Source organism: Hypanus sabinus, chromosome 10, assembly GCF_030144855.1.
Source record: "Hypanus sabinus isolate sHypSab1 chromosome 10, sHypSab1.hap1, whole genome shotgun sequence".
Classification (NCBI taxonomy): domain Eukaryota; kingdom Metazoa; phylum Chordata; class Chondrichthyes; order Myliobatiformes; family Dasyatidae; genus Hypanus; species Hypanus sabinus.
The window spans coordinates 19,212,170-19,226,237 of record NC_082715.1 but is presented as its reverse complement, the minus strand read 5'-3'; the positions used below and the strand labels follow the sequence as shown (position 1 = coordinate 19,226,237).

The following is a 14,068-nucleotide window of genomic DNA, read 5'->3' as shown; positions in this document are numbered from 1 at the left end:
AGACCCTGACAAAAAGGCAGCATTTCACAACACTGTCACTCAGGAGCCTCTGTAAAACTGCAGCCAGGGCAATTGGGGAAAATTCTATTGTCATCGTTAGCATTGGTGAAAGTCAATCATCTCACTTGCAAGTTTTAGCCATTCTTCAGCTGCTTCATCATTAAAAGAAACAAGGGAAGATGTAAATAGCATTCTGAACCTCCTTTCCACTGGTGCGTGCAATTATGGTGGCATGCTCAGTTGCAGCAGCCTCTGTGGGTCCAAACTAAGGTGTAATTGTTCATTCTTTATGTCTTTTTTATGAGCGTAAGATACTGCTGGATATTAAAAACATTAAGTACTGCAGGTCTAATCCACTTGTGAGTTGTTCAATAGCAGAGGAGCTGGACTTGTTTCGGTCTATGTTACCTGCCTGCAACAGGAAAGCACAGAGGCACAGTACGGTGGCAGTCCACGGTCCAACAAGCGGTGCAAGTGATTGCCTTGGACGCTTTTCTTGTGATCATAAGACCATGTTGGACATTGGTAATGTAGAATACCACAGGTCCAGTTCACTGGTTCATTAGCGAAACCGAGGGTGGGGGAGCTATATGGCCTTGGTTGTTGCCCATATCATGATTGAGGATTTTAAAAAGCAGCTTTACAGCAGTTTTTGGATTTTGAAGTGTGCTCTTTCAGTGAATGGGAGCGCAAGAAGAAGAGGCCATTTCACACAGGTTCCCAATTTAAGATTTAAAAAGCAGTTTTCAGAGTTTGAATTGCATCCAATCAGTGAATGAGATTTATTAGCAAGGATGAATAAAAATGAGGCAGGAACAAGCAGAGCGGACATTGTATGAGTTGGCCAGTGTTAGAGGAGGCTTTGGCTCGTCAGGCGAGATAATTATCTGATAAGTTTCTTCTTTTGTGTTCTTCACTCCTCATCTGTTAGGGTACAGTTAGTGCAGTGAGAATGGCTCCAGGGACTATGTTGTGTTCTTTGTGTGAGATGTGGGAATTCACAGAAGCCTCCAGCCTCCCAGATAACTGTCAGGTGCACCAAGCTGCAGCAGCTCAGAGAACATGTTAAGGAACTTGAGCTGCAACTCAATGACCTTCAGCTCCTGTGGGAGACTGAGAAAGTGGTAGATAGGAGCTGCAGGGAGGCAGTCACTCCTAAGTTGCAGAAGGCAGGTAACTGGGTGACTGTCAGAAGAAGAAAGGGAAATGGGCAGCCACATAGAATGCCCCTGTGACTGTTCCCCTCAATAATAATGGATACTGTTGAGGGGGACGACCTAGTGGGGGAGACACATCAACTGGGTCTCTGACACTGAGGCTCACAAGAGAAGCGAGGTGAAGGGGACTGCAGTAGTGATAGGAGATTCCATAGTTAGAGGAATAGCGAGATCGGTGGACACGATAGACAGACCTGGAGGGATGTTGCCTCCCAGGTGCCAGGGTCAGGGGTAACTCAGATCAGGTTCACAGCATTCTAAAGGGGGAGGGTGAGCAGCTAGAACTCTTCATACATATTGGCACCAATGACATGGGTAGGAAAGTCAGGGAGGTCTTGAAGAGAGATTTTAGGGAGCTAGTTGGAAAGCTGAAAAGCAGGATCTCCAGGGTAGAAATCCCTGGATTGCTTCCAGTACCATGCACCACAAAGGGTCTTTTGACAGATAAATGTGTGGCTGTGGAACTGCTACAGGGGACAGGAGTTCAGGTTTCTGGATCGTAGGAACCTCTTCTCTGGGGAAGGTACAGCCTATAGAAAAGGGATGGATTACACCTGAACCCAAGGGGCAGGCAATATCATTGTGGGCATGTTTGCTGGAACTGTTCAGGAGGGTTTAAAGTAATTTGGTAGGGGCATGAGAACTGGAGTAATAGGGCTAAGGATAAGGCAGTTGGTTTTCAACAAAGGCAGTGTAAAGTGAGTCTGCTAGCAAACAAGCTAAGGATAGGGCAAAATTATAGTCAAAAGGATGTGTTGTAACTGAAGCTGTTATATTTGAATGCACACACTATACAAAATAAGGTAGGTGAACATCTAGCACCTTTAGAGATTGACAGGTATGCCGTTGTGGGCATCTGCTGAAAAACTATAACTGGGAGCTTAATATCCAAGGATGCACATTGTGTCAAAAGGTAAGCAGAGGGGTGGGCTGTCTTTGTTGGTTAAAAAGATGTAATCAAATTCATAGAAAGAGGTTGGAAGGTATAGAATTGTTGTGGGTAGAACTAAAAAACTGTAAGGGTGCAGACTGGGAGACCGTTTCGCTGAACACCTACGCTCTGTCCGCCAGAGAAAGCAGGATCTCCCAGTGGCCACACATTTTAATTCCGCATCCCATTCCTATTCTGATATGTCTATCCATGGCCTCCTCTACTGTCAAAATGAAGCCACACTCAGGTTGGAGGAACAACACCTTATATACTGGCTGGGTAGCCTCCAACCTGATGACATGAACATTGATTTCTCTAACTTCTGTTAATGCCCCTCTTCCCCTTCTTACCCCATCCCTGATATATTTAGTTTCTTCCCCCCCCCCTTTTCTTTTCTCTCTCTCTGCCCATCACTCTGCCTGTTCTCCTTCTCCCTCTGGTGCTCCCCTCCCCCTTTCTTTTTCCCTAGGTCTCCCGGCCCATGATCCTCCCCCTTCTCCAGCTCTGTATCCCTTTTGCCAATCACCTTTCCGGCTCTCAGCTTCATCCCATCCTCTCCAGTCTTCTCCTATCATTTTGCATTTCCCCCTCCCCCTCCTACTTTCAAATCTCTTACTGTCTTTCCTTTCAGTTAGTCCCTACGAAGGGTCTTGCCCCAAAACGTCGACAGCACTTCTCCCTATAGATGCTGCCTGGTCTGCTGTGTTCCACCAGCATTTTATGTGTGTTGCTTGAATTTCCAGCACCTGCAGATTTCCTCGTGAAGGGTAAAAAGACCCTGATGGAAGTTATGTACAGACTCTGAACAGTAGTAAAGATGTGGGTTAAGAATTATAAAAGGAGGTAGAAAATGCATGTCAAAAGGGAAATGTTATGATAGTCATGGGAGATTGCAATATGCAGGCAGACTGGGAAAATCGGGTTGCTGCTGGATCCCAAGATCCTACAAGATGGCTCTTTTGAGCAGGTCATGGTTGAGCCCATGAGGGGTTGAGCTATTCTGGACTGGGTGTTGTACAATGAACCAGAATTGATTAGAGAACTTAAGATAAAGGAATCCTTGGGTGGGGGGGGGGGCAGTGTTCATAATATGATATAATTACCCTGCAATTTGAGAGGGTGAAACAAAATCAGATGCATCAGTATTAGAGTGGATTAAAGGGACTTGCAGAGGCATGAAAGAGGAAAGTTGATTGGAAGGGGACACTGGCAAGGATGAAGGCAGAGTGGCAATTGCTGGGAGCAATTCAGAAGGTGTAGGATTGATACATCCCAAAAAAGAAGAGTTATTCTAAAGGCAGGATGATGCAAACATGGGTGACAAGGGAAGTCAAAGCAAAGCATTTAACAGAGCAAAAATTAGTGGGAAGTTAGAGGATTGGTTGGAAAGCTTTCAAAAACCAAAACAAGGCAACTAAAAAGTCACAAAGAGTTAAAAGATGGAATATGAACATAAGCTAGTCAATAACTTTAAAGAGGATACTAAAAGTTTCTTCAGATATATAAAAGAGTAAAAGAGAGGCGAGAGTAGATATCAGACTGCTGGAAAATGATGCTGGGTAAGTAGTAATGGACAAGGAAATAATGGATGAGTAGTATTTTGCATCTGCCTTCGTTGTGAATGACACAAGCAGTAATGATGTTGCCATTACTAGAGAGAAGGGGCTTGGGAAACTGAAAGCTCTGAAGTTAGATATATCACCTGAAATAGATGGTCTACACCCCAAGGCTCTAAAATATGTGGCAGAAAGATTGCAGAGGCATTAGTAATGATCTTTCAAGATTCTGGCATTGTTTTAGAGGACTGGAAAATTGCAAATGTCACTCTAGTCTTCAAGAAGCGAGAGAGGCAGATGAAATAACAAGCAGGATAGACAAAGGAGAATTGGTGGATTTTGTGTACTTGGATTTTTAGAAAGCCTTTGTCAAGATGCCACATGTGAGGTTGCTGTACAAGTTAAGAGCCCATGGTATTACAGGAAAAATAACTAGCAAAGGTGGAGGTTTAGGTAAACCTGGTTGGAAGTAAAAAAAGTGGGAATAATGGGTGCCTTTTCTGGTTGGCTGCTGGCGACTACTGGGGTCCCAAAGGGGTCTGTGTTGGGACTATTTCTTTTTACATTTAATGTCAATGATTTGGATAATGGAATTGATAGCTTTGTGGACAATATGAAGATAGGTTTAGGGGCATGTAGTGTTGACAATGCAAGGAGGCTAGAGAAAGACTTAAACAGAATTGGAGAATGGACAAAGAAGTGGTGGATGGAATACTGTGCCATGAAGTATATGGTTGTGCACTTTGGCAGTAGAAATAAAAACATAGACTAATTTCTAAATGGAAAGAAAATTCAAATCTGAGGTGCAAGTAGACTTAGGAGTCCTCATGCAGGGTTCCCTGAAGGTTGATTTGCAGGTTAAGCTGGTGGTGAGAAAGACAAATGCAATGTTAGCATTAATTTGGAGAGGACTAGAATGTAAAAGCAAGCATGTAATATTGAGGCTTTATAAGCCACTGGTGAGGCCTCACTTGGGAGTATTGTAAGCAGTTTTAGGCCCTTTATTTAAGAAAGGATATGCTGACATGGGAGAAGGTTCAAAGGAGATTCACGAAAGTTATTCCAAGTCTTTGGGCCTGTACTTATTGGAATTCAGAAGAATGAGGGGAGATCTCATTGAAACCTATGAAATGTTGACAGACCTCAATAGAATGGATGTGGAGAGGATGTTTCCTATGGTGGGGTAGTCTAGGACCAGAGGACACAGTCTCAAAACACAGGTGCATCCATTTAGAATGGAGATGAGGAGGAATTTCTTAAGACGGAGTGTGGTGAATCTGTGGAACTTGTTGCCACTAGATGGCTGTGAAGGCCAAGTTATTGGGTATACATAAGGCAGAGGCTGACAGATTATTGATCAGTCATCTTTGAAGTGTTGAGTTTGAAGGGTTGAGTCTGAGTTGTGTAATTTGAGGTGAAAATCAAGGTCATCCTCACCAGTAGGCATAATGTTGCTTGATTAGCATCCTAGCCATAACCTTACTCACATAATCCTCTCACTGGTATCTGAAAACTCTGGGATTCCTTCCCCCTACCTCTGTATCTTACACCTGTCAATGCCCGCAAATCTTTAGACTTAACACAAAGCTTTCATTGTCTTGGGATCTATTTTTGACTGGAGCGTTCTAGAAAATACCTGATGATAATTTATCACAGTGGTAGAATAATAGTTATTAAAACTGAAGGAAGTTAGTAAAATGTAATCATGGAAAGCATTTTAATTTTTGATATTGAATTTGACAGGATGACAAGAAATTTTACCAACTGGAATTGGTGAACAGAGAAACGAATTTCAACAAGGTTTTTAATGCCAGCCCTACAGTAGGAGTGATCAATCCTTTAGCCAAGGTCTGTTTAATTGGAGTGTGTTTTTAAACTGCTCAATAGTTACTTGTAGTTTGATCTTACTATTTAAGATCATCCTAATTTACAGTATAGATGCATGGACCAATTAGCAAAGAACTTTCTTTAGATGTAAATAGTTTTTTGACTCTTAAGTTCTTTTGTTTTCTTTACAGCAGAAAAAGAAGAATGATAAAATTGCCAGTCATTTTGTTAGTGTTCCAAACCTAAGTGCTGTGGAGTCTGGAGGAATGGGAAATGGGCAACATCACCATAATCGTTTGGAGCCAATTCCGAATTCACCTGTTCATGATATTGAGTTCAATAGCAACAAACCTCTACCCCAGCCAGTACCTCCAAAAGAGGTAAAAAGATTTCTGAGGTGAGCACCCACCTCAATACAATCTTTAAGCTGCCCTTAAACCCAAACCATAATTTTGGAAATTGGTTTTAAAATGCATAATATAGGGAATGCATTTAGGTTGATAGGATATTTATTGCAAGCTCACTTTTTTTCACAATTGGAGCATCAGTTTCTCTGATCTGTTATAAACACTTCGGTCAGAAATTAACTTAATGACCACCTTCTATTACTTATACAAGCTTCATTGACATCAGTGGCCTCATGATTACCAAATTTAATTTTAAATTAATTTGTAATGAGCAATAATTTCAACGATTCCGATCAGTATCAGTGAAGCTGTTAATACTGGAATTTTTAACTTTATTGTTGAATTTGTGTTAATTATCCCCACTTCATTTTAAAAATACTTAGGATTTCATTCTGAATATATGGATATAATTATATGGATTTGCATCTGATTAAATTGAAGCATTGCTGATGTTTAGTTCATTGATTAGATTTATATAATGAATAACATCATAAAACAGTGGAGTCTTTGCAGCTATAAAATACACAATATCTGCTGATTGTTTTGGACTTCAAATATTGTTAATATTGGTCATTAAGTGTATTTTATGTGTGGTAAGGTTAATTCACTCTCAAACTGAAAAGTATTTTTGGAGTAAAATATGAAAATGCTTAAAATCTGAAACAAAATCAGAAATAGTTGATCATCTGCTTGAAATATTATCCCTATAACTCTTTCTCTGAATGCTGCCTAAGCTGAAGAGTATTTCCATCATTCCTTTGAGAAGTCCATTGTTTTTTCCAGCTGAAAAGATGGCTACTCTGATAGAAGGCACATGGTAGATCTGTATCAATGGCTGTTTCCGGTCAGAGAGCAGCTGCACTATGTCACAAGAAGGGAGAAAGGAACTCTAGAAAATATGAACTTTTATACAGAGGTTCCCTAATGACCTAATGAATATTCAAACTGCAGTATTCCTTAATACCTAGTGAATGAGAATCTTAGAGATCTCCTTTTCATGTTAAATGTAAGGTATGGCTATATAAATTGTTAATTTGGGTTAAAACGAAGAAAATGTTGAGAGTATAAAGCATATTGTAAAAGATAAGTAGATGAACATTTCATAATGAATATATTATCTGTAAAGTTTCGTTTTTTTTAAATGAATGATATTTTACATTTATTAGTATGTTTTGCCCATTAACTTATGCTTATAAAGCTGGTTTCCATAATTATATTTTGTCACTTCCAGATTAATACAAGAAATTTGAAATTAATTGATTACTTTAAAATCTGGACAAATTTAAAAGGTACATAAGAACTTAGGTTGCTGCAGTTTACTGTAAATAGTTTGTAATAGCAAGAATAAACTTGATAAATTATAATTGTACAGAATCTATGAAACCTGTTTTTTAAGATATACATATAATACTGTGTTTACAGGGAACTGTGCCACTTTAAAGCATGTATACAAGTGCCTTTAACTTTGAATAGTTGCAGTTGTTGAATTATTCTTTATTATCCATTATATTTGTGGAATTGTTCCTGCTTTGTTATTTCTTATTATCTGGGCTTAAGCTTCATTGGTTTGACCATATTTGTACTTTGCTTTGTTTGGTAGCTTGTATAATGTAAAGCATGCTTTTTTAACTACATATTTTTATTTTAATAAATTAATCTTGCATATGAGCAGTTGTTTTATTTCTATGCAGCATGTTAACCAAATCATTTTGGTGTCAGTCAATTAAATGTTATTTTTACTCTTTTATGTTATAACGCTGTTTAAAGCCAATCTTCGTTTTGTCTCTTATTTGAGATTTTTTGTGCTTCAATTTATATATTTCCATATCTAAAAATTAATGTTCAATTCAGTTGAACAATTTAAGTTTTGATGTTAATGATTTGTAATCTGTAGGGTTTTTCCCCCATATTATCTTCCCGAATAAAGCTATTCTGCCTAGCAAATCTGTTTTGGCTTACTCTTGCATGTCAATAGAAATATTCATCACACAGCCCATTCCATTCTCTTATTCCTTTACCTTCTTTCCTGTTAATTTATACTCATGGAATACACAGCACTGGAAAAGTACCGCAATGCATGCCATTCATAACGTGCAATTTGACCAGCATGTACAGGGGATTGAAAGATGCAACATGTGTCATGAATTTTATAATCTGCTGGCTGAACTGCACTGCTCTTTGCTTTATTCAAATACCTTCTCACCCATAACTTACTCTTATTTGCCCATTAAGTTCATTGAGGAGTGAAATTTCTTCATTCAAAGGATAGTGGATCATTATCCAAGTGGGCTGTGAGACTGGATCAGTCAGATGTATAGATTTTTGGGTATAATGAAAATCAAGAGGTAAGGAACTGGTGCAGAAAAATGATGCTGAGATGAAAACGGCTATGGCCTTACTGAATTGTGACGAGCTCACAAGGGTCCAAGTGGTCTCCTCCAGCATCCACTTCTTTTGCCCTTACATAAACTTTGCTCTGCTACATTGGTTTTAAGGATCTCTGATATTTAAAAATGAATGAATAGACCAGTCATATAAAATTGTATGGCACAATTTTCTGACAAGAGCATCTTAATTTATATACTATGCTGTGTCAATTCTTATTGCTGAGAGATCACTGGGCTGGCATCCACGTTTGGATAAAATTGACTTATCTCTTGGGGCTGGATTCAAACACTAATCCAGCAGCTGAGAAATCTAAACCTAAGATGGTTTGTTCAAGCACAATATATGTTTGGAAGGCTGCAACAGTAACTTGTTTTGTTAATAGTCATTACTTCCCTTATCATCAGCCAACATTCATGCACACTTTCACAATATTATCATCCACAGCATTCTTTTCTCTTTTTGTACTAAGAATACTGATACAGCCTCTGCTCAAGAAGTTAGAGCTTCAGATTGAGAGACTTACACAAATTCTTCTATGATCTTCCACAGGTGCAAGTCCTATGAGTCCTGTGTTATCAAAATATTCCCCAGAAAGATTTCTTTGGATGACATGGTGGTCTACTTTTTGCCAGATTTCCATCTGCGGCTTATTTGAGAGTTTACAAAGAACCCCTATTAGTATCATGATATCCTGCTCCATTACATGATTACTTAAAATACATTTCAAACCCCTAGACAGTTATCTCTTCACTTCACCTAAAACAAACATTGGTCTAAGATCTGGCATAGAAGGGTGGTTATCAACATCCCTGAACCACTTAAATTTGCAGTATAAGGATAATATTGTGTGGTAAAAATATATTTAATGTTCTATGGCTGTATTTAATGCACTTCTTCACTATGTCCGTGCTGATGTTTTTATCCAACTCCACTAATCCCATTTGCTGCATTAGGACTGCATCTTTTCACTCTTATCTGTTCAAGTACCTGTCAGAATGATATAGCACAGTAACCGACCCTTTGGCCTATAATATCTGTGCCAATATTAATGTCAATTTTAACTAACCTCACATGTGGTCAACATGAGCCTCCAATGTCTCCTCTAGCGGTAATACTGTGTGTGTGTGTGTGTGTGTGTAAAATGCCTCACAAATCTTTTCCCCTCTAATCTTAAATCTTGGCTCTCTCCCAGTGTAGTGTGCCCCCCACTTCAAGTTATCCATCATTGTCCCTGTATCAGAAAAGACCAAGGTAACATGCCTGACCGACTGGTGTCCTGTCACACTAACCTCAATAATAAGCAAATGCTTTGACAGGCTGATCAAAGATTACATCTGCAGCATGCTACCACCCAAAATGGACCACCTACAATTTGCCAACTGGTTGACAGATGACGCAATAGCCACTGCTCTACACACCATCCTTACACATCTGGAGAAGGGTGCTTATGTGAGTATGCTGTTCTTGGACAACAATTCAGCATTCAACACCATAATTACATCCAGGCTCGACAGGAAGCTCAGAGACCTCAGCTTGACCCTGCCTTGTGTAGTTGGATCCCGGACTTACTGTCAGATCGCCGGCAGATGGTAAGAGTGGGCTCCCTTACCTCTGCCCTCTGACCCTCAACAGTTGCCCCTCAGAGCTGTGTACTAAGCCCCTCCTTTACTCTCTGTATACACATGACTGTGTCGCCACCTACGGCTCTAATCTGCTAACTAAATTTGCCGATGATACTGGACTGATTGGCCTAAAATCAATTGATACGTCGGCAAAAGCAGGCTTGAAGAGTGATGTGATTTTCCAAAAGCTGGGCAAAGGAGAGCTTTGTAAGCATTGCGGAAGTGGGTGTAACAGAGGTCAAGTATCTTATCTCCACGAGTTCTCACCTGGATGTGCTGGCAAATGCTGGCGGCTATGCATGAGGAAGGATGCGGTCGCACTGCAGAGAATGCTTCATCAGTGACACTCAAGTAAAGTCACCGGCAACGATGAAGGTAGCCTCTGTCTGTGCAGTCTCCAGCATGTTGATGGTCTCATACAGTTCCTTGAGAGCCAGGTCAGTATCAGCCTGCAGCGGAATGTACACCTCTGTGATGATAACAGCCGTGAACTCCTAGGCAGCCAGTAGGGTCTGCACAGCAGTACCAGTATTCCAGGTCTGGGGAACAAAAGGACTTAAGTGCACAAACACCATCTTTGTTTTTGTGACATTGAGGTTGTTTTCTTGACACCACTGTGTCAGGGTGATGACCTCTTTGCAGGTTGCCTCATTATTACTTGAGATTAGGCCAATCAATGCAATGGAGTCAGCAAATTTTATTATCAGATTACAGCTGTGGTTGGTGACACAGTCATGGGTATACAGAGAGTAAAGGAGGGGGCTTAGTACACAGCCCTGAGGGGGACCTGTGTTGAGGGTCAGAGGAGCAGAGCTGAGGGAGTCCACTTTTACAACCTGCTGGCCATCTAACAGGAAGTCCAGGATCCAGCTACACAAGCCAGGATGAAAGCCGAGGTCTGTGAGCTTCCCCTCTGCATTCTCTGCAGTGCAACCACATCCTTCCTCTTGCATAACCACCAGCACTGCACACAATAGAGTAAGTGCAATTTAAAACAGACTGTTAAGTTACAACGTCCCAACATCCCTATCAAAGAAGTTAAGCAAACCATAAGCCGCCTTCACCATCCTAACTCTGTTTTGCTAACTCTGTTTTCAGGGAACTCCGATCCAGAAATCCTACTATTAGCATCTTATTCTGTATATATTCTATCCCAATTTGACTTTTAAAAATCCTTAATTTTGTACTTATAATTCAATTCGAATTGGTTAACATGTTTCTTACACTTGTTTGCACCTTGTAGGCTTAATGAATATTCAGTGGTGTACTTTAGAACTTTTGTTTTTTTTTTGCAGGATCTACTCTTTGTATTTTTCATGATCGTTCTACTAACTTTTTCATTTTTTGTGCAATTAATCTCAATGTTACTTTGTTTAGTCTTACTGATTTAGAATCTTGGCTTCCAAACAATCTCTTTCAGAATCCATGAGGAACATTTGATCAAAGAAACAACATAATAACATGAAAGAAAGGACATTGTTCCATTGAGAAATGCTTTCAGGCCCAATTTGTTTGTGGGAACTTATCTTTTGAAGCACTGCACCAATAAAGATGTCTAATGTGATCATATGTCTTTTGAACTTTTACTGTCTCTGCCCATACTTATGAAACATGGTTTCTCTATCTCTCACTGTAGCCCTTCACACATGGAAACCACAACAGACACAGAGCCTCCATCAGACCCACAGCATGAAGAATGGTTTGCAAGATATTTTACTTTCTAAAAGTAGCCAATGGATCTTAAACACGTTATTCTGCAGTAGGAGCATGATGCTACAAAAACCCATTTGCAACACATTTGAATATAGTTATTGTCATAAAGCATTCTGAAGAAAACAAGCATTTTAAGGAGTAACAACACACACAAAATGCTGGTGGAACACAGCAGGCCAGGCAGCATCTATAGGGAGAAGCGCTGTCAACGTTTCGGGCCGAGACCCTTCGTCAGGACTAGACCTGACAAAGGATCTCGGCCCGAAACGTCGACAGCGCTTCTCCCTATAGATGCTGCCTGGCCTGCTGTGTTCCACCAGCATTTTGTGTGTGTTGTTGTTTGAATTTCCAGCATCTGCAGATTTCCTTGTGTTTGCATTTTAAGGAGTAAGGAGTTTTGTTTATTTTCCCAGGCTGTTTGAATTGCCATCCAAGATTTTAAAAATATTTAATGTTACCAGCAGCACAAGATTTTTTAAGTATATTTTACCATTTTAATAAGGTGCTCCTAATTCCTTGCAATGCTCCCAAGTTGTAGGGCAGAACAAATGGATGTTCTCCTATGTGTGCCACAAAACTCTGGCTGACGAATTGCCTCATATAACTTTCCTTATAATTATCCCTTACCAACTATGGAAGAGAGAGAGAGAGAGAAAGAAAGGACTAAGTTCTGCTTGCTATCTCGTCAACTTATATAATTTCATGTACAAATATGCAATATATTGGTATATAATGTAGATGTGAAATTAATTTGTATTTTACCTCAGGATGTCTCACTGTTTGGAAGTTTATATTGATTGCTAAATAAACTTATGTTCCTGTAACATGAGCTTTACTTGTTTTGTTCAGGCCTATGCTTAATTCCAGGATCTGTTCATGAGTCAGCTAACAGCACTGCTTGACATTAGGATTTATGCTTATTCAAATTCTCTAAGGACAAATGTAATTCAGTACTCCATTTCAAAAAGAAATATGTAAATATAGAATTAAAGAAATTTAAATGCTATATTGTCAGAGGTGGGTAAGTGATCATTTGGGATCTGCAGGCTGAATAAAGAACATAAAAATAAATGCATGTTGTTTCCTTTTCATGTATGTTTAAATACAGCATGTAACTAGTTTGTGATCAATCCTGAAAACTGGTGTATGAAGGAGGTTAAATGCTACCATTTTCTGGTTACCATTTCAGTAGAAGTACTTTAAATCTGCTGGAAATTGTCGTGCTCTACACAAAGAATTTTAAATGTATGTACAACTGCTGAAACCTAAACATAATTTTGAACTCTAATGAGGACATAAAGCAAATGAGCATAATATTGCTAACTCTACAAACATTATGGAAGTAAAATTCTGCCTGGTAGGTTTTATGCATTGTACAAAAATTATGTACAGAACATAGAAAAAATGGCACCACAATCTTGCAAGCAGGTAGTCTTCATTAAAAATCTGTGCCAACCTGCAAGTTCATTCTTCATAATTGAAGGTGCTCTGTGCCTATTGTTTGGGAGACAAGTTGGCAGTCCTTCATTCGCAGCAGCTTGAAACTATGCAGACATTAATGCCCCAGTCAGTTAATTTATTCTGTATGGTGAATTTTCTCCTCAAATTTCCCAAGTGTCATTTTGGCATTGACAGTATATCATCATTAACTATCGGATTAAGCTGTCCTTTCCAGAAAAAATGTATCATATGAATGAAAAACGATACCATTTAAGTTTTACTAATGTGTATGTGTCAAAAATAACGGGAGAGAGGCTATTATTTCATTTGTATGATAATAACAGGGAATTAGTAAACTTAGAAGAATAAGCCTAAAGGAGAATTAAATGAAAATCATAATTATAGAACATCAAGCATTATTTCACAGTACAGATCCTCAGCCCATGACGTTGTGTCAACCTTTTAACCTACTCTAAGACCAATCTAACCCTTCCCTCTCACATAGCCATCCACTTTTCTAACATCCATGTGCCTATTTAAGTGTCTCGTAAATGTCCTTAATATATCTGTCTCTACCACTACCCTTGACAGCACATTGTGTGTACCATCGCTCTCTGTGTAAAATACTTACTTCCAATATCCTCCCTAAACTTTCATTGAATCACCTTGAAAACATGCCCCTCTTTTTAGCCATTTCTACACTAGGAATAAGTCTCTGTTTGTCCACTTGATCTGTGTCTCTTACCATCTAGCTCACCTCTATAAAGTCACTTCTCACCCTACTATGTTCCAAAGAGAAAAGCCCTAACTCATTCAACCAATTAAAGTGGATAAATGATGGCGCATTGATTACAATAGAATTTCCAGATGCGTTTGCAGGTAACATGGTAAATACAGTATTTTAAAAATTGTTGGATTTTGGTCCTGCAAAACTTTGAATATGCCTATGATTCTGTTCTCCGTTATG

At 39.4% G+C, this 14,068-nt stretch overlaps 1 protein-coding gene across 5 annotated transcripts in view; it reads left to right on the top strand.

Annotated features, from left to right (window-relative positions):
* fam184ab (family with sequence similarity 184 member Ab) overlaps nt 1-11,837 on the top strand; it is a 202,256-nt gene extending 190,419 nt beyond the window's left edge. For 2 of the 5 annotated variants that reach the window (XM_059981474.1, XM_059981470.1), the window contains 3 exons: nt 5,448-5,552; nt 5,723-5,928; nt 11,585-11,837. In XM_059981474.1, the coding sequence (XP_059837457.1) occupies nt 5,448-5,552; nt 5,723-5,928; nt 11,585-11,672 (399 nt within the window). In that variant the 3' untranslated portion in view covers nt 11,673-11,837. Of the gene's footprint in view, nt 1-5,447; nt 5,553-5,722; nt 5,929-6,721; nt 7,605-11,584 lie in introns of those variants that run through there. The other 3 variants (XM_059981471.1, XM_059981472.1, XM_059981473.1) reach the window with 3 other exon arrangements.
* The last annotated feature ends 2,231 nt before the right edge of the window (nt 11,838-14,068 follow it).